Here is a 27711-nt window from a genome sequence, read left to right on the forward strand (position 1 = left end):
CAAGGTTGGTGGTGAAGGAAGTACTTAGACTGTGAGTTGGGGGTGAAGTTACCTTTTAACAAAGAGATCTAACTCCTGCCACTGCATCGAGGTGGAAGACGCTTAAAAAAGTGGGCAAAGGGCCAAAGAGGGGGGCAGGGTTGGGAGGGGGAGGGAATGTGTGAGACAGGAGTTGCTCATGTGACTAGACTGAGGGCTTTAACGTTGTCTTCCTTTCAAAAAAATATTGTCACAGGTGAAAATCTTTAAAGACGTTGAGTACAATTGTTTGTTTGTATTTCCAACTTTTTTGTAAATAACTTTACTCATCCTATTTTGACAATGCAGTGTTAGCACTTGCTTAGAAAGGAAGGATTATGAGCACTTCCTTTACCATTGAGTTTGAGTATTCTAAATTTGTTTATCCTCAATCTTATAAGCGAGTTAAAATCGTTTTTGATTCTCATCAGCACCAGACCAAGCTTGACTGCACGGTGCGGACGTCACATTAGTTTCTTCCTTGACCAATCACAGCACAGAGGGCGGTCCTAAACAGCACGAAGTTAGATTGACTCACTCAGGGTGAGAAGTTGCCCCGCGTGGATGGTGGGGTTTTGACAACATGAAAATTCATCGTTGAAGGAGAATTTCCCATACCTGCCATGACTGAAGAAGAAAACGTACGTACACATACATTATTTACAATTTCTAAGAATAGAGCTTCTACTTCCGTCACTGTGTTACACAGCCATTTGTATTTTGAGGAAGCCCTGATGAATGACACTGTCACTCGCGCGTAGACCAAACTGCATTGAGAAAAATGACAATTTAATATTGCTGTCCTTCTTACTACTCCATTCCGTTAACCTAAACATAACTAAACGCGGATTATGTATAATACAGGACTGCTTTAGAATCCGGTATTAATTATTATTCAATTAAATGTCCTAACTATGGCTGAATATAGTTAAACGTGTACAAAACGTGCTCACCTGCTCACCCTAAAAGCGCCAACGCCTCTAATGTAAACCTATTCTTTAAGTGTGTTAACTTAAGAGCTACAGTGCTGTAGCCTGTGCCGACTGGATCAAATGACCTTTCGCAAGCAAGTTAATTTGAAGTCTCACTAGGTATGCTTTAGAATTTAGAAACAAGGTTAAATATTAGGTCAAAAATATGTTGAACCATTATTTTGACAATACAAAATAGATTGGAGAAACTATCAGGCAGATTTATGGTCACAGCCACATGAGATACATCACATTCCTGTGCAGATTTGGTGCCTTATTCTCCTTGACATTAAGCGTTAAAGACACTAATTCTTTTTTCTCTCTTTCTTTCTCCCCAGGTTTAGCCGTCAAAGACATGGAGGGGCCTGAAGAGGAGAGACAGTGTGGGAAATGTAGGGTGGCATGTGGTTTATACAATTACAACCTGAGGGACGTGTTCACATGGTAAGCAGCACTGTATCAGGCATTCAAGTTAAAGACAAGTCCATGTGCTCTTGTTAACCATTTTACAGAAGGCACTTGTTTTCTTATCAGATTAGTAAAAGCACGTGTGTAAATAATGAAATTTATCATGGCCGAATTCCAGTTAGCTGCTTAAGTTTCAGGGTCCTGGCTTACTCTGACACTGGGATAGAACAGAGCCATTGTTAATGTTATTATTATAACCCGCAGTTTTCCCTTAAGTTGAAATGTCTTCTGAGAAAAAGGTCTTCAGCAGAGGATTGAGTTACCCACACACACGCCATGTATTTCATTATGTTTTGCTTTCTACACACCATGTTTGTTTTTAAAGATTAGACCCTACTTCCAACTGTAAAATAGTAAATAGATCGCAAAAGAACAGAAATTAACAAACAAATGAAAACAAAATCATATATCCAGAGACACTGAAAAGCTGTTCTGTCTTAAACAACTTAGCAGCAACTTGATTCTAGCCTTCCTCATGTTCAAATGTGTGTATGTAGTTTGTTTTTTATCCCCATTTCTCAAAATATGTGTCAGATAGAGTCTTAAAGAGCAGCTTAAAGCCCTCTGAAAATTTTGTGAAATAGAAGTGTACTAAAGGATGTGTAAAGCCCCTTTCCCACTGGTCAAAAAACCCACTAACACCCAGCTTTTTTGCTTAGTGGGAAAGGTTACAATCGGCATTCAGACCCGGGTCAAATGACTCTGCGGTAGACCCGGGTAATTATTGCCTCGGCTCCGATCGACAATGATAGGAACACACCCTTTCCGGTGCAGTTCTATGACGCGCAAGTTCTGGCCGCCGTCGCATAAATACAGAAGAACAACATGCAACGGCGAATTTTTCTTTTTCATGCAAGATGCAGCAACACTAGCAAGAGAGCGAGGTGAGAGAGCTTCTTCTGATCCCAGGGGAGGTTTGTTGTTCACCTCTGTTTCTGGAGCCTCTGTGACGTCAGACGGTGTCGCAGCAGAAAAGAGACCGACAGGGGTATACTCCACCGTCAATGGGAAACGAGACAATCGGCATCTATAAGCGGGTCTTCCCGGGTCTGAAAAACCCGCGCCAACACGCTCATTATTATGAGTATTAGTGCTCTGTGACATCACTCTGCGGGTGTGGTTACAGGACACTTTTGACCACAACAATCAGTAGTTTTGGTTGTGTTCACGTGGCCTAGATTGCTCTGTTATGTCCATTTGCCCTGTACAACATCAGGAAGATCAGACCCTACCTTTCAGAGCATGCAACACAGCTGCTGGTACAGGCTCTCGTGATATCAAACATTGACTACTGCAACTCTCAACTGGCAGGCCTTCCTGCATGCACATTCAAACCTCTGCAGATGATCCAGAATGCAGCAGCGCGACTGGTTTTCAATCAACCCAAAATGGCACACGTCACTCTTCATTTCCCCCCACTGCCTCCCAGCTGCCGCTCGCATCAAATTCATAACCCTGTTGCTCGCTTACAAAACAGCAACAATAACAGCTCCTGCCTACCTGAACGCCCTCATCCAGGTCTCCACTCCTCCCGCCCACTACGCTTCGCCAATGAAAGACAGCTGGTACTCCTATCACACTAAGTCTCTAACTAGACTCTTCTCCTCAGTAGTCCCCAGGTGGTGGAACGAGCTACCAAACTCCATTCGGTCTGCAGAGTCCCTTTCACCTTTAAGAAGGAGCTAAAGACCCAGCTCTTTATGAACACCTCTGACCTTAATGATGTTGATGCTATTGATGATGATGACATTGAGGATATTGTTGAAGTCGATTAGGATATTCATGATGATGATGATGACGATGATGATGAAGATATTGACTTTGTTGATGATGATATGTATAAAAAAAGTACTTCTTTACACCCTGTGCACTGCTTGTTGTCACCAGTGTCCGATCGCACTTGAAGCTGTTTGTTGGCACTTAGTGACTTCATTCCCTCCTGTCTTGATTGTTGCTTGTGTTGCGTCTACTAAATGAAATTGTAACACTGTAACATCATTCAGAGGAGAGTGGCAATGAAAGAGGTATTAATTTGTCTAGACTACAAGTCTAGTCTTGCCAGTCTACAATCAAAATGCATTAAAGGTTAAAATAGTTGCTGTAAGCTGTGTCAGTCGGACCAGGCTGGAAGAACACACACTGATCAGATGCTCAAACAACCTTGGTCTACTTAAAGCTCAAATAGGAATCTCCTTTTAACTGTCTGCATTTGTGAATCCTTTGAGTCATTACAAAGAGCGCGTTATGATCACAGATGAACACTGGAATGTAGATGAACTTGTAAAACGAGAGCTTTGCCTTTGGGCTCAGCTCCGTCTTCCCCTGCAGCACCTTTATGAGTCTGACAAGTCAAAAGGGATCTGTTGAGTTGGATTGCACAATATTATATACGTTTCCAGCCTGTGTATTTGACGCAAAATGTTCTTGTTGACTCCCCAGGCGTCTGCTGAAGACCATTGTGATGGGGCAGGTGTTGTCCCTGCTGATCTGTGGGACAGCAGTGAGCTGTCAGTACCTGGCCGATGCCGGGGTGGAGACGCCCATGCTGCAGAGCTTCCTCAACTACGCCATGCTGCTGATCGTCTATACCACCATCCTCTGTACACGTCAAGGTCAGGATACCTGGACTCTCTTTCAAATTCATGTTTAATCAGTTGCTTCAGGAATTTTTGTTGTTGTTTTTGAGCTAAAAGAACACATATTTAAATGCAAATACTGGCTGTGCAGAAGAGGAACTTTGTTTCCCCAGAACTTGTCTCCCCTATTTAAGATTGCACCCCTTTACCGAAACAAGACAGCAGCAGCTCTTTCGAGTTGTAGCTCAGTGTGTAATTTTAAATGTCATGTCAAAAACAGAACTTAGTTTCTGTTGCTCACGCAGAAGTAAACCTAATTTGTTTCTACAGGTGACAGGAACATCATACAGATTTTAAAAACGAAGTGGTGGAAATATCTGGTGATGGGTCTTGTGGATGTGGAGGCAAACTATACGGTTGTGAAGGCCTACCAGTTCACCACTCTGACGAGTATACAGGTGAGAGACAACAGAATCAGGTTCGAGGGTAGAACTGTTAAAATAATGAGATGAATAATCATTAATTTGTTTCCTGTGTGTTTCAGCTGCTGGACTGCTTTGTGATCCCGGTGCTGATGCTGCTGTCCTGGTTCTTCCTGAAGACTCGCTACAGGCTGGTCCACTTCTTAGCTGTGGTTGTGTGTTTGGTGGGGGTGGGTGCCATGGTGGGAGCCGACATCCTGGCTGGAAGAGACCAGGGCTCAAGTAAGGACAAGGAACCAACTTTTACTTTTCCTCCCTTCCCAAAACATTTGGCCTCTTGCTCAAAAGTTTCTAAATGAATTCCTTATATATTTAACCTATAAAATGCATACCTACTGTATAACTGACCTTGTTCTCTGTGCAGGTAGTGATGTAGTGCTGGGAGACGGGTTGGTCCTCCTCAGCGCTGTCCTATACGCTGTATCCAACGTGTGCCAGGAGTACACAGTGAAGAACCTGAGCCGCATCGAGTTCCTGGGCATGATGGGGCTGTTTGGGACCCTCATCAGTGGCATACAGCTGTGAGTTAATGTTTCAGTCCCTCATATAATCTGATCCATGACAACAAAGTACAATGTAAGTGTTAACCATGGAAACAAAGCTCTCTGGATTACACTGGAGACCTTCAGGAGACATGAGTTATAAAGATGTGGAAAGCATAGTAAGACGGCATAATAATTAAAGGGACAGTTCCCTGATTTTCAACCTCAGTCCCATCATGCTATCATTGGGAGCTAATGCCTTTATGGTAGAAAAAAAGTGCAATTTCGCTCTGTGCCTTTGGAGGACGCAATCCGCTTCTCCAATGGGCCCTGGAAAACCTCCGCCAGACTACGTAAAACGCATCATCTGGCGGAGGTTTTCCAGGGCCCATTGGAGAGGCGGATAGGCCAGGGAGCTTGCTAAACTACATTTCCTCAATGTAGGACGCCCGCCTCCGATGTCATGTCTCGTTCAGAATCGTCAGGTTTGAAATGTAGACAGCAGACCCGAAGATTTTTTAGACGATCCACCGGTATATTCTCGTCGTATTTCGGATTCTGTACCGCTCTGAGCCATTGCCTGCAGAGAAACAGTAGTATTTCACTCCAGCATCTTTCACTGGGCCTTTCCTTTCAGAGGGAGGGGCACAATGCATGCTGGGTGTTGTAGGAATGTAGAATGACAAAACCACGAGCTGTTTGTACAACTTTCTCCACAGCCATTGCGGCAATTTCAAATATTATTGCTTCTATCGATTAAAGAGAACACCAGCTTTGACTGACAGCGGCTTTTTCAAGGGAAGAATTGCTCCTTTATTATAATAACATTAAAGATATCGTCTTTGTTTGGCATAATGCATAAGACATACCCTTTTTGAAGCGATTTCATAATTTTTTCAGATATCGTAGACATAACCATGCCCAGCTATTTTAGTCTTCTGCAGCGGTGCAATATAAGTTTTTACAAGTTCCCATATTTAGTTTTACAGCAAAACTTATCTTGAACTTCTTCTGGTGTGGATGCTGTCGACAAAATCTAATGTGCAATACTTTAGATTAATAAGACACTGTCATATTTACTAACATACTACAAAATATACCCAGGAATTAATGACACATTACGTTTGTTTGTGTTTTTCATGTAAATTAAGTGTTAAAGCATAAAAAAGTGTTTCCTCACCATGATAACTTTCCTTTGCAGAGCTGCTCTTGAAATTCGTGCGGTAGCAGCAATAAAGTGGGACTTCAAAATTTGTAAGTTAACGCTCTGTCTTGTCAAATTCCAGAATAATTTGAGATATGATGATAGTTGTGTAACAGAACTGCTGAATTCCACTAAACTTCTTCTTGTTCGTCAGCGATGCTGTTTGCAGTCTACGCGCTGTGTATGTACGCTCTGTACAGCTTCATGCCTGTGGTGGTGAAGATGACCAGCGCTACTGCGGTCAACCTCTCCCTGCTCACAGCTGACCTCTTCAGCCTCTTCTGTGGCATCTTCCTCTTCCACTACACAGTGAGTATTTATACTCACAAAAATGTCTTCACAGTTCAGATCTTTTTAACCACTTTGTCCATTTTGAATAATTCCAATATGAACCTCTTCGAGCAACTTAATAAGTCCTTAAAAATACAGGAATGTTATGTTTTTTTTGGCGTGGGAAGTGTGGTAACATCTCTCTCTTGTGTCTGTTCTTCAGTTTTCAACCCTGTACATCATCTCGTTCGTCGTCATCACTGTGGGCTTCATCATGTTCAACGCCGTTCCCACGTACTCTGCTTTACCGGAGTCCGGCTCCAGTGAAGATGAAGATCCTTCTGATGGCATCGCTGAGGGTTCCTCTAGCCGCCTGCTGTCTGCAGAAAGAGACACTGAGAGGACTGAGACTGTCACAGCTGTGGCTGCACTGTGACCAGAGACTCACTGAAGAGAGATAAGGGTCTTTCTGCTGTAAGAGAAGTTCATTATATTGTTACAGAAGTTCATTTTTTTGCTGTTTTGCATTTTCATAATCAAAGAATCGCAGTTGCTTTTAATTATTTAAAAGTTAAAATTGACATTTTTCATTCCTTTTATGTAAGGTTGTTTTTAAAGATAATTCTTTACAAACAGTGATGAAATATCATCTGTTACTGCACTTATGCACCAATATGGCTGCTATTTATTGTCCCTAAACTGATTTTTATTTCATTTTTAATATATTTGATGTTTTACAAAACATCAGTTATGCCTTTTTTTTTTTAAATCGCTGTATTGTGTCATCATTTTGAGATGGACACAGGCCAATCACTAAGTTGTATTTCACTTTGGTTGCCTTTGACGCTGTTTCAATTTTCATCTGGTAAAGAACGTACTGTAAATGACATGGTTTTGTTTACCTTGTGTTGCCAAATGTAAAGCATGTGAACATGCAGCAAGACTGTTACCTTTTTAATATTAAATACATTTTTATATGCTCTATTGTTCTACATAATTTCTAAGTTGTTTGACACCATAGTTCAGCATAACAGCTTAATAAAGCAACATGGTAATCTGTCTTTATTACCTTTTGCGCTGCCCTTAAATTTACAGAAATAATCGTGAAGATTTTAATTGATGACATTGTTTGTTAAGCCATGGTCTTTTGCCAGAGGAGGTAACACAAAGGTTTAAAATCACAAGCAAAGGTAAGGATGCGATTCCATCACTTAAAGGTGGTTGATCCGGATACCTGCAGCTAAATGACAGAATTGCTCTTCAACTTATGTCAAGGTTTGTATCTTCTTTTATAGTTAGTAAGTGGTTACACAGTCCTGCAATTACAGACAGTCACAGGTGTCGCCAAAGAGAACAAAACGGAGAACTTAGATATTGGATTTGGTTTAAAGAGCTGTACTTTGTTTATTTCCACCACTTTCGAACTCTAATGTATGTGTGTATTGTGTTTGCTGGGTAAATTAACAGTCATCTCTTAGTGAACAAGTTCATTTTAATGTAGTTGTACCTAAATGTTATGTTTACAGTTTGTTGCACTGCCCCCAAGTGGCCATAAAGGTTAATGCACCTAAAAATAGGAGGACCTTTTAATGTATATTTTTGAGGCCCACAAACTCTTAGCCCTGCCCTGCACACTGCTTACAAGCAGTATGATTTTAATGTGTTGATAAAGGCACTAATTATGTGATGTGTTTGTCATTTTAAGCCACTACAGATACGAAACCCCCTAAAAGAGTGCAAATATTCACTTCTATCCATAATAAAACATTGTTCTAACCATATATCGTATCCAATGGTGTTTGAAAGCATTATCTGAGGAGTGAGGGGGACAAATGATCTTTAAATGGTTGAATTGATTAGTATTCTGCACTGCATTGCTGCGCTGTAGCTTTAAGACGTACCTCCTCAGCCTCAGTGACTGTTATCATGGAGGAAGAGCAGACGACTGGAGCCGAGTGAAGAGGACAAAACGCTGCATCTTTGTTTCTGCTTTATTATTACAAAACCGGTAAGAGCAATACATGTCGTCTTTGGTTTTATCGATTGTATTGCTTGTGTTGCCTGTACAGCAAACATTGCATGCCTCGCCTTCTGCTACGGATTATGCAGGTTGTTTGTGCTAATCGAACGAGCATTAACAGCCCGATTTTACAGGATTATGACTCTGTAAAAGGTGAAATAAACGGCCATAGGACTTGAGAATATAGGCAACCGTGTGTGTCTTTTTGTTATTGCACCGAATAAAGACGCTGCATACCGCGTTAATTGTTCAGCACCGCGGACAGCTCCGGAACCGCGGGGCCTGAGCTGCTCACCGGCCTCATCCTGACATCGTCTCATCTGTCTGCAGGTGATCATTGCACTGAAACAACGCTGAAGACACGTGAGGGAGGACAACAGCCAAGATGAAGCATTTTCTGAGGTAAAAATTCTCGATTTATGCAAGTAATGCAGGGCAACGTTTGCATTTTATTCGTCAAAACATGAAGGAATTAATTGTAAATCAAACCCCTTGCTGTTCTAAGCGTCTATTTCTGTGTTTATCTTCGACTTATAGTGCTGTATTGTATTCTTCAAAATACCGTTGACTATGTATTCCCAGTTCTCCCATTGAAGCTCTTCCCTATCGATTGCGTTACAGTGTGGGCAGTAAGTGGCTGTGTTGAGGTGTCAATTGGTTTGAGTGGGTCGCTTTGAAAAGAGGCCTTTTAATTATGGGGCACATGTAAAGCAAGTGGTCTCCCCCGTGAGTTTCTATTAATAAATCTGCTGCTTTCTGGCTATTTCTGTACAACATACGTTAGTCATATTATATTACATAACGCTTAGTGTGTCATTTTTGGAGCCGTTATTACAACAGGGCAATATATAGAGGCAATATCTTTTTTTAAAGACCATTGTTATTGGTTATTTATACTTATAATGACTCAAGGTTTTGTCTGAATCTAAATGTTGTAAATTAACATTTACAAACTTCATAACTGATCATTTTACAAAAATTGGCATGTCCATCTGTATCACTTTTAACAACAATAAGGCAATAGACATAAAAGAGGCACTAAGACGACATTAAAAGAATACCAGAAGAATTACAACAGGAGATACATATTAACAAGCAAATAAACCAAGAGTATGAATGAATAAATATCACCACTTACAAAAGAAATCAAAATAGATAAGTGCCTCTCACAATTCAGACCACATTTCCCATGCAGCCCAGTGTTTCCTGCTCCTCTGCTTAAGCGAATAAATCTGTTACTTTAACACTTTTTTAAAGATGACATTTTTTTCCTTTTAGCTTTTGTCTAGAAGATACTTAGCTTCATGTACTTTTACTGAACAGTTTGAGCCCACTAAATGCTGCCAAATTCTTTCTCACAGATGGCTGTGCCTCTTAACAGTAATTACACTAATGTGATCAAATGAACGTGGTAATAGTTTAGTGATGTAAAAATGATTAATGTAGCCACTTTAACTGTTTTGGCTGATCAGGGTGATTCAGGGGGATTTAAAGGGAACTGTGATTTGGTGTTTTATTTTCACACTGTTGGAGAACTTGCAAAAGACACACTAAACTAGAAGTGCGCTCAGAGAGCATGGACCTCATCCAAGGCCCGTTGTCCATTCTCCTGTGATTCGCAAACCTGCAAGCGTACCCACGATTGTCTCTGGATATATTTTACAAAACTATAAGAATTCTTTTTAGATGTGGTTGTGCCTGTCGGAAGTGTCAACATTTTAAATGGGGAATCTTTTAATTAATATTTGTTGTCAGCCCTGTGATTGGCTGGCGATCAGTCCAGGGTGTAACCCCACCTCTCGCCCAATGATAGCTGAGATAGGCTCCAGTCCCCTGTGACCCTGAACAGGATAAGCTGTACAGATGATGGATGGATATATTTGTTGTACTTTATATCATGAATAGCCTGCATGGTAGTGCAGTGGTTAGCAGCTAGAAGGTTCCTAGTTTGAATCCCATCTGGACATAGGGGGCCTTTTTATGTGCTTGTTCTCTCTGTGCACGTGTGGTTTCCTTCCAGGTACACCGGCTTTCTCCCACAGTCCAAAGACATGCTCGTTAGGTTGATTGGTGACTCTTGAATTGCCCGTAGGTGAGAAAGAAAGATTGTCTTGAAGACAGAGAAAGGTTGTCTGTCTCTATGTGTCAGCCCTGTGATTGACGGATGATCAGTCCAGGGTGTAACCCCGCCTCTCGTCCAATGACAGCTGGGATAGGCTCCAGCGCCCCCTCGACCCTGAACAGGATAAGCGGTATAGATGATGGATGGATAGAATCTGCAGGATCTTAATTTAACTTCTGCAAGCCATTAACTTCCATTCAAATCAATGGCCTGTGAAGAGCCATGCAGAGATTTTAGCTGGCTACTAGCATCGTATCCAAAACTGTGTGGTCTTTTGGAATACATTCTTACTTATTTGTGAGTCGGATCTACTGTTATTTAATGATCATTAGTCGGCTCAACTATTAATTGGTTCATTTGTAAATCACTTTATATTATTATGGCTAATTTCTGTGTCATTTTTAATTGCTTGTTTGTGAGTCGGTTTGGTTATTCTTGCTGGTTTGAGAATTGAATTTGGTCCAAACTTGCTCATTATACAGTCTGAAATTGAAAAGGTTCTTGCCACACGTATCCACCAAGTTCAATGAAAATCAGGCAAGTAAATTTTCTCTGATCCTGCTGATAAACAGTCAAATATAGAAACGTCACAGAAAACATAATCTCTCTGGTGTAGGAAATAAGCAGAGGTAACACTGTATTTGTAGATTTGGTGGAATGTCCCTTTAAAATGAGGTTGCAGGTTCAGTGCCACCTTCACATTTTCTTTGTGTAAAACCTGCCTGGCTGCAGCCTGAATCCTGCTTCCATCGCCCTCTCTTGGTGCTCACTTCCTTGAAGGTTAAGAAAATGACAGAGTGTCTATATGAGCTGTTTAACATGCCAGTCTCATCCTCAGGCCTATAGAAGCAGGAATTAATCACCCGGGCTGCTACTTATACCTTCTTTTTTGTTGACATTGGGGATGATGTTAAGCTGTGATCGCTCAGCATCAGGAGGATTTATTTCTGCATGAAAAGGTTGTAAACTCTATTCCATGAAAACAAACACAGTGGAAGGTTTGTAGGTTATTCAGAGTGCAGGGTGTGCTCGTGTGTTTTCTTCATTCCCAACGTTAGCTCGGATAATAGATGAATACAAAAACACACTGGGGCCTAAACCTGTGAATCTATCCAGGAAAAAATCCACAAGATTTCTTGCATGTTGCACAAACGATGTTCTGTCCTGTATGTTCAGCAATAAAGGCTCATGAAATATTAAAATAACATGAGTCTTGCAGAGTGAAGGCTGGAATTCAACCAGTCTGCACAGTTTCCCGGTCACTTTGCATTTCCCAGGACACACATCTTCATTTTTATTCTCAGTGTCACATGTAAAAATAGCTCACTTTGATCTGCTGCAGGTCTAACCTGATAGACACAAAGTACAACAGTTTTATGACTTTTATTCCTTTAGATCTTCTTCCCTACAGCTCTGTTATGCCTTTTGTTTCATGTCTTCATGTTGTGTCTTACAGCTGTATTGATTTTTCTTGCCAATTTACCCTTTTATTCTGCAAAATTAGGGTATTTTCATTATAAAATCCCCTTAAATATACTTAGAATGAGACCAGAAAACATACTTTTTTGCAGGTAGTTGCTATTTGCAATATTTGAAGAAATCAATTACGGCTGCAACTAACCATTATTTTCATTATCAATTATAGTTTTATATTGACTTTAAACTTGTGTGAATTTAAATTTTTCTCCTGCCCTCGTGAATCATCAGGCATGGGGCCACAAGACGGTGCCAGCTTGCATCTCTGACTATTCATTTATTTACTGTCTCTGACATACTCCTGATGCTGCTGTTGTGAATGTGTGTAAGGTCTGGGTGGACTGGAAAAACTGAATTGCCCTTTGGGATAAATAAAGTTGTCTGAACCTGAATCTGAAATTTGGTCCAGAATTTACCTCGTATATATTTCAAATGAGTTTTTGTTAAGGAAAAATGAAGTTCAGAATGAAGTTTATGAAAGCTAATAAAATAAACATTATAATTGTACAAATGTAATGATTAACTATACGACAGAATATACTTTATTGTCCCTGTAGGGAAATTTATCTTGGACTCGAATGCTGCATACATTTAATTGTAAAATATAATGATGTGGATATCCATATTTTCTGCCAAGTTGGAAACTTAGTTTTTCTCATGCACATTTTAGCCTGAAGAAGAAAAAGACTAATTAAAAAATGAACCAGCTTTGTGTGGACGTGGTCTCAGACTGTCTATGCAAATGCTCTCCTGGGGGTCTTGTCCTCCAAATGGCTCAAAAGATAAAATCCAGCATTGGCAAGATGATAAACGAGACATGAACTGAGAAACTCTGAGATAAGGACATCACTGCTTTCTGCTCACAGCTTTAAGAAATAAGCACCCTGTGTAAAGGGTCGGCCTTGCTTGTCTATAAAAGGTCATGAACCAAAAAATTGGGAATCAGTGCTCAATGTCGAAGTGATTATACAACATCTGTCGGTCTAATCCTTCTCGTCTTCTCCTCTCCAGAGTGGTGACCCAGTTCTTCGTGTTCCTCTACTGTAAATTACTGTGGCGCGGCCTCAAGTTTGTCGCCAGGAAGTTTACGGGGCGCTGCGAGCTGCAGCGAATCTGCTACAACAACAAGCACGGAGCCCGCAGGACCCTCAAGATAGGTAGGCCCTAAAACTGCCTGCATGCTGCCTGACACTTGATTTTAAATGTATGTTTCTTAGTTTATTTAGGTGATTTATGTGTCAACCAATTATAATAAAAAACACATTTTACACTGAAAGATGGCTCAACTATTTCAAGTCATATCAAGGTCATGTTTTAGTTTTAGTTATTAATATTTATTGCCCTGGCTTTTAGTAAAACCCTGTGGTTTTTATCCTTTTTCTATCTACAATAATTCATGTTAAGGGTCATAAGGAGATACCATGGACACTTTTTCAGACTTTAAAATCCAATTATAAATGTTATCGGCCCTGTATCATGTTCAAATGTATATTATTGTTACTGTAGGCAGTTGTCTTACACTTTGCAACCATTTCCTTCCAGAATCATCTCTGAGGTACTCCAAAAATGAGGTACGGGTCTCTAAATCCATAAGTGTGCTCAATATTTGTCCAATATAATAAAGGTGTATTGTTCAATCTTATCTGTTTACCTGTTTTCCACCTTACTCCTGCTCTTGTGCTCTGTAGCTGCTTCAGTCTGCCCTCAGCGTCCATCCTGATAAAGTGGAGAAAACCATCGATGAGATCATGGCCTTGAAGAAGATCAACCCTGACACCAACCCACAGTGAGAAGCTGCATTTCATGTCACATATAAGCTCCTTTATCGCTTATGTTGCGGGTGTTGTTGGTTAATTAGAGGTTTTCACAGACTGTCAACAGTTTGGATCCTTAGATGAGCTGTGAAAATGTGACAGTAAATAAATAACATGTTACTTAAGCGGCTCAGAACAAAAAACTGTGACAGTATATCAAAGCAGTAAACTGGATAAATGCACCTGAATGGCCTCAAACAATCAGTCCCTCCTCTCCCCGTGTGTCCCCAGGCTGGGCATCTCTCTTCAGGCCAGCCTGCTGCAGATCGTGGGCTACAGGAGCCTTGTGGCGGAGGTGGAGAAGCTGCGCAGGGAGCCCTACGACTGTGAAAACCCAGAGAACGAGGAAATGCTGATGAAGGTAAACAGCTCTCTGAGGCTGTTTGGAGTTTAAAAGAATTACAACAGGAATACTTGTTTTTATTTTTATTGAACCTCCTGTTATTCTCTGGTGGCCTTTCAATGGCCTTCCGACAGCCCTTCACAAGATAAGCCAGGGGTTTTTAGTCAGACATATCCCCAACTTAGTAATGCCTCAACAACAGTCATCAATTTATCTCATTATTTCAATTTTTTATTTATTACATTGCAATTTCTACCGTGTATCCTTTAGCTATTTAATCTGTTAGCCAACCATTTAAGTAATCTGTTACTTTAAGCTAACTATGTCAACTGTTGATCAAATAATTTTAGGAGTCCTTACAAAGTCTTTATCAGTTGTTTGTGGCTAAGTGTTTTAGCTAATTTGCTAACTTAGCTAACTAGTTTAAGCATTAATTTAAGCTAATAAGGCTTTTTGGACCGTTACTTTTATTTTAGCTAACTGTTTTATCTGTTTTCCATTCATTTTAGCTTTGGTACTATTTTTACTGTTTAACCAGGACTTTTACATAACTTTTAATAACTTTTTAACCAGTCATTTTAGCTTAGCATTAAACCTTGTATCTATACTTTGCGGCTAACTCTTACAGCCATTTAGCTTTAGGTAACAACTTTAACTGAATTACTTTAGCTAAAAATTGCAACTGTTTATCCATTAGTTTTACCTACTTAAACTATCCATTGCTGGTACTTTAGCGCAGCTATATTTTTCAACTGTTTATCCATTAAATTTAGCTAAATTTTCAAACATGTAGGTTCTAACTGCCTCAATACCTTAAGCTTACTATTTCAACCATTTATCCATTACTTTTACCTTACAATTTAAGCTTTTTACTGTACCAACCCCAACTGTAGCTTACTGTTACAACCCATACATAACTTATAGGTAACTATTTAAAATATGTATCCATTATGTTACTCTTGGCAAGAAAGCATGCATTCCAAAACATCTAAACTTTCCTTTACGTCAGTTTTAGATACTCTTATGTACAGGAAGCTCTCAATCTATATATAATGTTGAGATTGACAATAAATATACTTGTAGCATGCAACACCAGTCATAGTTAATTTACTTGTCATAAAAGGAAATGATTAAACTGTACTGAGCTGTGTTATGTGTTTGTGTGTGTTGCAGCTCTGGAAGGAGCTGCGTCCCGACACGCCTCTGACCGGCCGCATCTCTAAACAGTGGTGTGAGATCGGTTTCCAAGGCAGCGATCCCAAGACTGATTTCAGAGGCATGGGTCTGCTGGGCCTGCACAACCTGCTGTAATGCTCTTACTTCCTGTAAAAGACTTAAAATCCAGAAACAGCCAGACAATTTAGCAATTTCATGGAATACAACACATCAGTGTTTGCATTTGGTGTTTTCTTTTTGAGCACTAGGCATTATTGATTCACTGCAGTGCGTCAAAAGCTACCTAAAATAATGATATAACAACAGATAAATTATGATCTATATATTCAAATGTGTAGGGCTTAGTGTTGTCTTCAAATTCGTTGTTTCCTAAATTATCTTAACTGCAGCTTCTCGTGTCTCCTTGCAGGTATTTTGCAGAACATGACAAGGCCACTGCTCTGCAGATGCTCCACGACTCTCTGCAGCCAAAGCACAAGTACGGCAGCCGTCCTTTCACTTATCTTTTACTAAAGCATGATAAAACTAAAGGAATACACCAATTGTTTCTGTAGAAAGTCTCTCTGGTTGACTGGTAGGATCCAAATCTGAGGGAATGAAAACTTTTAGAAGATGTAAGGAACTTTGTAAGAAATGTAGTGAAAATGAAAAAGAGTGGCGGTGAAACAAAAGCATGTCTCAGGGTCATTTATCGAGTACACCTGCGACCCCACATCAGCTGTAATCTCTGCTGACAGAGGTACTGGCTTAATTCTAAGTTTCTACCAGACTCTTGGTGTATCCCTTCAACTTTAATCTGCACTCAGTCATCCATAACTCTGCTTTAACACACTCTTCTTGATTATTCTCATTGCAACAGCTTGATGTCCTTCACTGCTTTATCTTTTATTGACTTCTGCTGCTTGTGTTTTTTTGTCATCGGCGTCTCATTTCACAAATGAAGATTCTTCTTCCTTTTCTCCTTCACCTCCTCCACCTCTCTGCCCATCCCTCCCTCTCTGACTCTCACATGCACTGTAGGAGCATACACAGAAAGCAAAGGTACTTTATTTCACTTTCATTCTCTTCACTGCATTCATAGCTTTTTTTTTCCGTTTGGGTTGTTGTTTCATGCATTTAAAGCTGCACCAAGCATGATTTATAAATAAGCAACCAGCTGTCTACTCAGCCAAAAACTCTATATGGGGCTGAGACGAAGAAGAAAATCACATTAACAGAAACAGTGCTGTACTAGCCGAAGGAGACCAGTTGAAATCATGAATGAAAAACATGAAAATGACTGTAATATAACATGAAAAGCTACCAAAGTCACACAGGATGACAATCGCTTTGCCCACAGACAGAACAACAAACAATTCGATTTTGGCTTTAATAAAGTGGTTTTAGATTTATTAATAATGTCAACTTGTCTGATTGAGGTCTAAAAGAACAATAATAGATAGAAATACATTCTCATATTACTGAGGCAACTGGTCCTGTTCATACATATAAATCAGAATCAGAAATACTTTATTTATACCCGGGGGAAATCTGGGCAAATATGTGCAGTACATATACACTGATAGGAAATAAAGATAAAATATAAATATGTAAATGCAGAGAAATGGGCTCTGTGGTGATTTAAATATGAATGTCAGAAGTTATATAATTTAGTTTGAAAGCTTAGAATAACTGTTATAAATTAGGACTGAGGGTTTGAGGCTCATCAGATTTGACGTTTAACCTTTGATTAAAACCTCTGAGGCTCCACTTTGACTTCAACACTGCTCTACCCTGACTCTATTATCTTAACCTTGTGCTGTACAATCAAAAGAGACTGTTACAGAATATTTTACGTCCATGTAAAGAAACTGCAGATGTTACCAAATGACATGTGACGTTGATATTCTTAATAGATTAGAACAGTTTTATAGTTCTGCAGAAAATCAAACTATATCATAAAAAAGCTAAAAAATATTAGGTCTCAGTAGTTTTTGTATGAACCCACAGTTTGATGCACTCAGTTCTCTTTCATGTAAACATCATATGACTCAAGCTTATGTCCTCCACAGTGAGATAAACAAGCCTGAATGGGAACAGAAGAACATCGACAAGGCTATTGGGTAAGTGTCTGCACATGTGCTGTGTGAGGGCATGCACGTGTGTGTGTGTGTGTGTGTGTGTGTGTGTGTGTGTGTGTGAGGAAAACTGGGCTACTGCTGCTGGAGCTCCTGTGAGTTTTGGCCTCAATACAGAGCAGTTTTAACAGTGGAGGGGCTCTAGGATGTGGCCTTGGAGTGTGTGTATGTTAGCAGCAGTGTGTGTGTGTGTGTATGTGTGTGTGTGTTTGTTTGTGTTCTAATTTGCAGGGAGTGTTTTACAGCTGTGAGTGTCCTGCTTCTCTTCAGTCTGCATCTGTGCTGATAAGAACCAAGGACTGACTCTCATACAAAATCCTCTTGCACACAGAGTTTTGTGAGGACAGGGCACAAGCTATAAACTCCAACTCGGTCGTGTACTGTGTTGTTTATAATGTTGATATGTCTCACACATTAACATTATATACAGGTTTAAGGGTTATGTATTCAGGCATGGCTGCTTTAAAGACAGGTGGGTGCTGCTAGCTGTCCGCTGAGAGTCATAAAGTCACTGAACTTGATCTTTTGGGTCTCCAGCCTCTTGTCCAAACATGGTCTCTTCTGACTCCAAACATATGTCAAAATAACAAGCTTTCAAAAACTTCCGTCCAAATACCAATGGGTGACATCACAGTTGCTAAAACCACCTCTATATACAGTCTATGGCTAAAAGGTGCATAAGCTGTCTGCAAACTAACATCTGTATTTTGATCACTTCCCTGCAGTTTCTCTTTTGCCATCGTGGGCATCAACATCACAGACCTGGCCTACTCTCTGCTGGTGAGCGGGGCTCTGAAGACTCACCTGTACAACGTGGCCCCAGAGATGCCGAACCTGCTGCACTTCCAGCAGACCTTCTGTGAGTACTTTTCACTGACATTTAAAGACATTTTTGTGTGTGGCAAATATTATCCTGCGTTGGTCCTTATTAACATTTAAGCAACCGTGACGTATGCAAGATTTAAAGCTGAAATGACTCAAAAAGAATTTCAAATGCTCAAAGTAGCTGTTAGGCTCTATTAACAAGACTAGATAAAAGCCTAGAATGTGGCTGACCGCATCAGGTCAATTTTGTGCGCAATGTGTTACAAGGACTGTCCTTATGAGGCCGATGACAACGTGTTTGAAAGCAGGTGCGCGCTTCGAACGTAGGTGAGGACAGTGGACGAGCAGCGGACGAGCAGCCCCGCCTACTCCCTGAACAAAGTATCCAGAGCCGTATAGACAGAGAGTCGTGTCAGTTGAGGTCCAATATGCTTCATGATCTGCCATTGCGATGTCACGACTCTCTCTCTCTACAGCTCTGAAAGTACCATCACTCACTCACTCGCTCAGTCAGTCACATACAGACCCATGTGTAGGGCTGACCCCGGCGGTCAGCCATAAACTTCCGCTTAAACCCAGACTGAGTTCTGTAAGGTTATGATTTCAAGTGAATTTGTTTCTCTCTTGTTTCGCTGAGAAGTCTTTCCTGGGAATGAAAGCCTGACATTGGCCACAGTTTGAAGGTTAATTCAGTTATGTGTAAGTGTTCTCCGTGATCTGTTCTGAAGTTTTAGTGCACAGCCCTTTTCCTATTTTCAAACACTTGTCCAATGTCATTTTGAACACAGCCTTAAAACGTTCCTGAACAGTATTTTTTATATAACAATGGCTTAAATAACGATGTGTAATCTGAAGCGCCTAACTTGTAGAGGAAAAACCCACCTGACTATGAAGTACCCCTTCGAGTGTTGTAGCCTCTTTTAGCTCCTTGTTATGACTCTTTTGCACTCAAGCTCCCTCCACTCGTATCAGCCGTGTTTCCAGCTGCAGCAGGAGGCTGTTTCAGCACAAATTCTCTGATAAACCGACTGTACACTAAGATTGAACACTGCAGAGGAAAAATAACTCCAGATGAATACTAATGTTTCTGTGTCTGGAGAAAAAGTTGTACATTTGCACTAGCACTGCAAAGGTCATCAATAATGTATCAAATGTCATGTTTTCGGCCCTTAAATCTACAATCACAGCTTTAAAACTGCTTTAACTGATGCCATGGCAAAAAGCTGTAAACATACAGTAAAAATGTGTTTCAAATAATCTAAAATGGTTAAATTGACTTAGTTTAGTTGCAATTTTTATTGATTATTATTGCTTAGATACTGTAAGTGTGGTGCTGTGCAGGTAACGCCTGCCTGCTGCAGAGAGTTGAGAGTAAACCGAGACATTCAAAATTGCTGAATTGAGCTGAGGATGCTTTTATAACTCCACAGAGCCATGGTTAATGGTGATGTACTGTAATTTTTGTGACCCATTTCATAAACAAGTAATTGTGTGTGTAGCATAACAGGTTAAAAAGAGGAATTTCAGTGTGGCTTTCTGGCACTTCTGGCACACAACACTCGCATACACAAAAAGCAAAATTAAATCAATAAGATTGAAAAAAACACCCACAAGCTCAACCTCAGTTTTTCATCTGTTCCACTGAAATAAACTATGACAGCCGAATGGTGAAATAACAAATTACCAATTTTACAACTCAAATACTATTCCTCTCTTGTGAGTACACCTTCCAAAAATCCTGAACTGAAATGAAATCTTCCATCCAAAGAAAGGAAAAATAAATAAATAAATGAATTCATCTAGTTCATGTATCGTCTATTAAAATCCCCTTTGTGACGACAATCCGTCTTAGAAACCAAAAGAAGTACGGGAAAGGAAATACATAACCCATCCCAAAAAACTAAAAAGCATAACCAGGCTGATGTAGTCCTATTTTTATAAACTAAGAACATGTATTATTTTTCCCCAGACCTTTTCAAATTGGGTAACTTAGTTCTTTTCAGTGGCTATTGTCTTTTCTAAGTTCAGATAATAAACCATTTCTTCACTCCAGTGTTTAAATAGAGGAGAAGATGTAGATTCCCAGTGTTTTAAAAGAAGTTTCTTAAATATAATTGATGAGAAAAGAATAACCCAGCTTTGTAGATACTGTATACCGTCCTGGGAGGTTATGTGAAAAATGCAAATGGATGAATTGAAATGAATTTTAACTCCCAGTGCCTCTGATAACTTATGCTCTATTTCATTCCAAACTTTGTTAATTTTATTACATTCCCAAAATGAATGACTCAGTGAATCTGTTAATCCACATTTCAAACAGTTCCCTGAAACACTCCTATCATATTTATGTATTTTATCTCTTGTACAGTATGTTCTATACATAATTTTAGTTAAATAAGTTCTCATTGACTGTAAAGTCTCTTGCAATATTCCAACACTCCCTCCATCTTAAATTAATGTAATTCCTATCCAAATCTTCATTCCATAACCGTATTCTAGATGTCAACAAATTATCCACAGAATAGGATTTCTGCACAATTCTATACACTCTACCTGTTAATTTATTACCTGTTTGTGATTCAAATATGGTTTCATCTAGTTCACTGTACTGTCTAAATGCATGCCTTTCAAACCTGTTAAATAAACTTCTAAGCTGCAGATACCTAAAAAGTCCTCATTAGATAAACCAAATTTTGTTTGAAGATCAGTCCATGAAACAAATTTGTTACCATTCATTAAGTCATCAATGGTTACTATGCCTTTCTCTCTCCAGGTTGGCCAGCTGTTATGGAGAGTTATCCAAGGGTTGTTCCATAACAAAGTGTCTTTTGGAATTGATATTGACTCACTTAGATGACTCTTCATTTTGTTCCATGCTGCTGCTATGTTTCTAACCATAAAATTGACTGAACTATTTTTCTATTCTTTTGAAAATATAAAGGAGAAAAGGTTTTGAGGACAAACCTGGACATTTCCTACCTGGATCCATTGCTCCTCTAATGTATTTTTAACAATATGGCGTAGGTAGAATGCTTGAGTGGCGAGATAAGGCAGTTCCAGATCTGGTAGATTAAACCCTCCCTCTGACCTCGATAGGTGTAATACCTTCCTTTTTATTCTATGATTTTTCTTTCCCATATGAAGTCTGTAATAACAGAATACACTTTTTTAAAGAATGTCTTAGGTAGGGTTAATGGTAATGTTGAAAAGATGAAGAAAAATTTTGGAAGCCACATCATTTTAAACAGATTGATTCTTCCTGTTAAATTAAAATTGTCACTTATTACACATCCTAAATATTTAATATTAGTGGTCCACTTAAATGACTGTTGTGAGGCTGGTGTTATGTTTTTGAATTTCCCTACTGCCATTATTTCTGTTTTATCCATATTAATCTTATATCCTGAGACCCTTGAATATTCCGAAATAATTGCAAGCAGCGAGTGTATAGATTTTTCAAAATTAGTTATGTACATCAAAATATCATCTGCAAATAAATTTAGTTTAAGTTGTTCCTTACCTACGTTAACTCCTGTAACTTGCAGATCTTGTCTAATTCTTTCTGCAAGAGGTTCTATTGCCAAAGCAAAAAGGATTGGAGAGAGCGGGCAACCTTGTCTAGTACCCCTCTCCAATGAAAACTCCCCTGAAAGTAAATTATTTGGCCTTGGGAAATGTATATAATAATTTGACGAAACGTATTATCTTATCTGGAAAATAAAATGTTTCTTATACTTTAAACAAAAAAGACCATTCAAGGCGATCAAAGGCTTTTTCAGCATCAACAGCCATCACAGACAGATCTATATTGTGCTTTTCTGCATACTGTATTATACCTAAACATGTTCTTGTATTGGTTTGTAAGTGCCTAAAAAAGATGTTAGTTTGAAGAACCAGGAGGCGGAAATCTTTGCAAAAAGACCTTGTGGTTTTTATTCATCAAACATGAAGCAAATAAACTGATAAAGCAAGTGAAAAAACACAGCCTCAGAAACAATCATTTTCCACCCAGTCCCAGTCACCTTTTATAGCTCTCCTGGCCCTGACTGGATTAAACAATGGCAAGGAAGGTAAACCTAAGAGTGCAATTCCCACTGAAACAATAATGACACCCAAAACGGCCAAAACACATCTATACAAATCAACAATATGAAACATAATGATAAAAAACCTGTTTTATTCACTTTGTTTTAATTAAACCAAAAACACTCCTATAACTGAAGGCTCCACTCTGCGTCTAACCAGGCACAGGTGGCCTTACTAAGCCTAATGACTCTTCTGGCTGAAGGAAATGTAGGGCATGTGGGGCAGGTGAAAAGGTATGGTGGAAACCTTTCACAGTGTGATCCATTATTGGTATAGAAATATTGATTATACTCACTTTAAAGTGATAATCTTGAAGATTTTCATTTAAATAAATGTCTGTTAAGTCACTATCTATCACCGAATGAGGTAACACAATGGTGATTAAGCCTATGGCCCACTGATGAAAGCCTTTGCATTTGCAGTATTACAGACTGGGTGTCTGTGGCGATTTTTGCGGAAAAAATCTGTCCTTGCATTTGCACTTTTCTTTGGTTTTACAAATCCGGTGTCGAGTCAACATTCCCAGGAAAAATCACAAGTTGCTTGTGGTCCGCCGGAGAGAGTGTCTGCCAGGTGGGAAGTACACTGTTACTTTTACTACCAAAAAAAGAAGATAACTGCAGAGGATACAACTTCAAAAACAGCAAAACAAATCCAAAGGAAATAAAACTGATTTCACGTTCAGTTGAAGACAAACCGTTAAAACACATTTGCCATTACTGCTTATTGCCATAGATGTAACTTAAGACAACCAAACTGAGCCTCATCGATTGCTTCTTTAAAGAACATAATCAATCACCTGTTTTCCTTTCCTTGTGGCAGGTTACCTGATGCAGGAGTTCCACCGTTTCTGGATCGAGGAGGATCCCAGCGACATCATGGAGTTCAACCGGGTCCGCTCCAAGTTCCACCGGAGGATCCTGCGGCAGCTGAAGAACCCGGACATGGCTCTGTGTCCCCACTTCTCTGCCTCTGACCTCCACCTGGTCAACCTCTAAACACCTGTGACCCCCCCTCCCCTTCTACCCTCACTGACCCCCTCCCTACACCCCCTACAGAGTCTCCCCCTGAGTGTCCGGTAGGCCGATCAAAATCAGAAACCCTTTACCCTCACACCCGGGGAGACTCTGCTCCTTCTCCTGCTCAGCCCTCCTCGTCCCAGCTAACGTCATGTCGCGTCACTGCCAAAAGCTCTCACACGCACACACACACACACACACACACACATACACACACACTGCCTCTTATATACGCCCTCACTGCAGCGTCACACCACCAGCATCAGAGACGACCATAGCGATTGTAGCTGTGCATGAGGAGGCTGCAAAACACGTCACACACTCATCTTTGCTTTAATGATTCATGACGATTGTACCAGAGCCGTTACACCTCAGTTATTGATCGTAGTCTCATAACAAACCAAACTTACTTTCTCAGCCAAAAAATCCCTCTTAGATTGCAGTGTCTTGACCTTTAAGTCAGAATATTTTGGCAATCAGCTGGTTGGGCTTTCAGACATGAGCTTAAATGTGCTTAAATTGATATTTTGTATTAAAAATGAAGAGCTAAAGATATTTAATGTAAGTTTAAATGATTTGTTGAAGCATGGAAAGAAATGTTGCTGGCGCCGATTCAGTCAATCGAAAATCATAGAGCCAGTTGATCTCTTAACTATGTCTGTATTAGGTAATTATTATAGATTGTAACATGTTAACACCTGAGACTTCTCCTTGCCAAAGTATCGAATGTGGAGAACGAACAATCACAGCAGCAGTTTGTTTCTTGTGAGCTCAAATGTACGTTTTGTAAACCTGCAGAATAATGTTCATAAACATGTCAGATGTCACAGTTTGAATCCTTAAAGAACTCTGACTTTTGCTGTTAATATTCTGACAGTCAGCTTTTATTTCCGTGTGCATATTAACACCAATGACTGTATATAAAGATTGACGATGCCTCTCCATCTGCTCTCATGGTACGAAATTGATGCCAAAATAGCCCCCGTGATGGTGACAACATTTGGAGCCAGAGCTGCGCAGTAGAGATTGGCTGGTGGAGCCGACATAGCCACTTCCACTAACCAAAACACACACTTAAGATCCTGCACGCCGCCATATTTAACAACAGAACAGCTTCTCGTGTTGGTCTGAGGTTAATGTTCGCAGATATGGAAACTTCAATGAATGTAGTGATTGTTTTTGCTACGTCTCTTCTCGCTGTTCCTCTTCTACTCTGCTAATCTGGAACAGATCAGCTGCAGGAGCCGTATTTGTCAACAGAGCTGTCAATCATCATTTTGACAGCATCAAATAATTAATTCAAAGTAAACTCGTCAGAAAAATGAACACTTGGTCGTAAATCAGCGTGATAATTACTAACTATAATGACAGAAACCATGTTTGAGAAAAATGTATTTGACGTATATTTTGATTTTATAGTTTGACCCATCTCCCACCTGTTAACATGGAGGAGGCGGGCTTTATGACCTATACTGCAGCCAGTCAGCAGAGGGTGCTCCAAATGTTTTGGCTTCACTTTTAGGGGGCTGTCATGTCGTCCATCTTTTTATACAGTCTATGATTAACGCTCAGAACAATGATGATGAAAAACATGATTTTATGAACATTATTTTTCAGGTTTACAAACATTTTTCTGCCTTTGATTTGACACCATTGCAAAGATTCTGTTATGAATGTTTCTCACTCGCTCACTTATGATTGTTTGATTCTATTTCAATCCATTGAATGTGACACTGTGTCCACTGTTGTATCAGCCAAAGCAATAATTTACATTCATTTCAATGCACATTTCTTTCTATGTAATGATTTGCACCATGCACCGTGTGCCTGAGTGTTTGTTTTAACTCACAGCTGGGATGCTTATCAATTTATAGCTGCTAGGTGTAGCGTTAAATAGAGGTCATTAACTACAACGTTAATCTTCAGACACTAGTGTAATTACTGTAAACGGTAGTGTGTCTGGCAGGAGTTGCACGGTTTTTTCAATGTCCAGATTTGGCTGAAAATCTGCTGGCAGCAAAATAATGTTTGTCCTCTTCAGTTAAGCCAAAGACACGGAGGTCAGGTGGATGTGTCAGGAAGCAGTTTCTAGAAGATGTAGTCCTGATGATGTAGCCTTACCTGAAAATGCCATACACAGCAGCTATAAGAAGTGTCTGCTATTATCTCCTTTAAAAGCAACAACACGAGATACAGAGAGATATCATAGATTTAAAGTTCTTGCATAGAAACTGGGCTGCACGGTGCAGTGGTTAGCGCTGTCGCCTCACAGCTAGAAGGTTCCTGGTTTGAATCCCGGTTCGGAATCCCCTCCGGGTATTCCGGCTTCCTCCCACAGTCCAAAGACATGCTCGTCAGGCTCACTGGTGACTCTAAATTGCCCGTAGGTGTGAATGTGAGCGTGAAAGGTCTTCTGTCTCTGTATGTCAGCCCTGTAATTGACTGGTGGTCAGTCCAGGGTGTAACCCCGCCTCTCACCCAATGACAGCTGGGATAGGCCCGTGACCCTGAACAGGATAAGCGGTGTAGATAATGGATGGATGGATGCATAGAGAATGAATCAGGTAATTAATGAAAATAAAGTAAAGAGCTGACAGTGTACACTTTAAACATGGTTTTCAAAGATCCATGTTACAGGGTTTTCTCTTTATTTTACCCAGAAAGGCCATGGTGGTTATTTAACAGTGAAAACAACAACTGCGATGATCCCATGCTACTTTCACAACCTTATTAAATTACATATTTTATTATTTTTTCTTAATAAGAGACTATAGGCCTACAATGTATTCAAATTGCTCCTTTTTTGCCTTCATTTGAGAGGACAGTGGACAGTGTCTGAAACAGGGGAAGAGAGAGCACACACGGCAGGGGGCCGAGGGCAGGGGGTCGAACCTGGGAACGCAGCACCAAGGGCAGAGCCTCTGCGACATGACACAACTGCTGAGCCACACCGACGACCCTTAAATTACTTTTTAAATATCAGCAGTTGTCATTGTAATAGTTTCACTTTCACTTTCCCTTTTTCATTTGAAGTGTTTTTAGAGGAAAAATAGTTAAAAACCAGGATTAGAAGAAAGTCTGAAAACAGTCTGCTTTTCTGTTGCTAATGATCGTGTAACCCCAAGAAATTTGCAGTACATGTCTTTCTATTCAACAAGATAGGACACAAAATTATATTCATTGTCTATTGAGCATCAGATTGATTGTCATCTCAGCTCTGAGTCACACTTTTATTTTCACTTAGAGATAAATCTACAAAACGCCCAAATCTGACACACGTGTGCTTCTTCACTTGAACATGTGACTGCTGTATCTAACATCCTTGAGCGTCCACAGCTCGGACAAACGTTCTCATCACCAAACAGAAAATGTAGATATGATTTTGCTGCCATGCTTGCACTGTTGATTGTGTTTTTAATAGTATTATATCTCATTTGAAGTGATGCTTTCTGTCAGTATTATGCAGCTGTGAATGTCAGCGCTGGTCTCATCTCATGCTTGCATTTGGTTTTGCTTTGCTTTGTTCAGCTTTGCACTATGTAAAAATAAAACGCAGTTTGTTTAATGATAGTAAATCAGTGATTTGTGGTATTAGGAGTAAAAGGGCCTGTGTGACTGCTGATACTGTAGATGAAGTTTAGTACACGCTGCTGTAAATTCTGCTTCGAAACTGCCTATAAGACGACACAATCTGCATGAGGATGTTTTCATTGTCACTGACACGGCGCTCTGTGTTCTGCAGTAAAGCCTCAACAACTTCTAGATATTGTAACTGTGTGCTTCATTTGTCTGTGCTGTACTTTTTGACACCACAATAAAAACTAAATGTCCAAATAAAATGTTGACTTTTATTTCTTAAAACATTTCCTGCTACACCTGAGGCCGCAGAGCTCCTTGCTGTGGTGTTTCTGCAGAGTTAAAAGATGTATTCAGATGCTTTACTCATGAATAGTAGAAATATTACAATCCAAATATATTCGAGTACATGTAAAAGTCCTGAATTAAGAATTACTTACTAAGTAGTAAGTATTAACATGCAGTAAATTATACTGACCACTTAATGAATGCCATTTTCTCTGTCCTTAACACATTATTATGACTAATATGTTGTAACTTAAGTAAACAGCAGAGGGCAGTCAGCTATCACAGCGTTTGAGACAGACTCACTGACAGAGTTATGAAGAACTGCAGCAGAGAGTGGCGGGTGTAAAATGAAAAAATATATGCTGTATATTAGGGCGG

General features: G+C 39.9%; 2 protein-coding genes across 2 annotated transcripts; both read left to right on the forward strand.

The window, feature by feature from the left end:
* The first annotated feature begins 573 nt into the window (after nt 1-573).
* Nucleotides 574-7445, forward strand: LOC138603267 (solute carrier family 35 member F2-like). The gene is made up of 9 exons (XM_069674952.1): nt 574-659; nt 1328-1433; nt 3897-4069; nt 4364-4491; nt 4578-4737; nt 4880-5036; nt 6199-6251; nt 6356-6510; nt 6695-7445. The coding sequence occupies exons 2-9, from the start codon at nt 1345-1347 to the stop codon at nt 6905-6907; spliced, it is 1128 nt and encodes a 375-aa protein (XP_069531053.1). The 5' UTR covers nt 574-659; nt 1328-1344; the 3' UTR covers nt 6908-7445.
* A 946-nt stretch (nt 7446-8391) lies between these two features.
* On the forward strand, nt 8392-27308 carry elmod1 (ELMO/CED-12 domain containing 1). Its single transcript, XM_069672562.1, has 11 exons — nt 8392-8479; nt 8822-8893; nt 13101-13246; nt 13632-13660; nt 13778-13875; nt 14135-14264; nt 15420-15553; nt 15832-15900; nt 17474-17524; nt 18265-18398; nt 23273-27308. The coding sequence occupies exons 2-11, from the start codon at nt 8877-8879 to the stop codon at nt 23446-23448; spliced, it is 984 nt and encodes a 327-aa protein (XP_069528663.1). The 5' UTR covers nt 8392-8479; nt 8822-8876; the 3' UTR covers nt 23449-27308.
* The last annotated feature ends 403 nt before the right edge of the window (nt 27309-27711 follow it).

The sequence above is a fragment of the Semicossyphus pulcher genome, unplaced genomic scaffold (assembly GCF_022749685.1).
Source record: "Semicossyphus pulcher isolate SPU_LCO1_2020_fin unplaced genomic scaffold, fSemPul1.0.p SCAF_10, whole genome shotgun sequence".
Taxonomy (NCBI): Eukaryota; Metazoa; Chordata; class Actinopteri; order Labriformes; family Labridae; genus Semicossyphus; species Semicossyphus pulcher.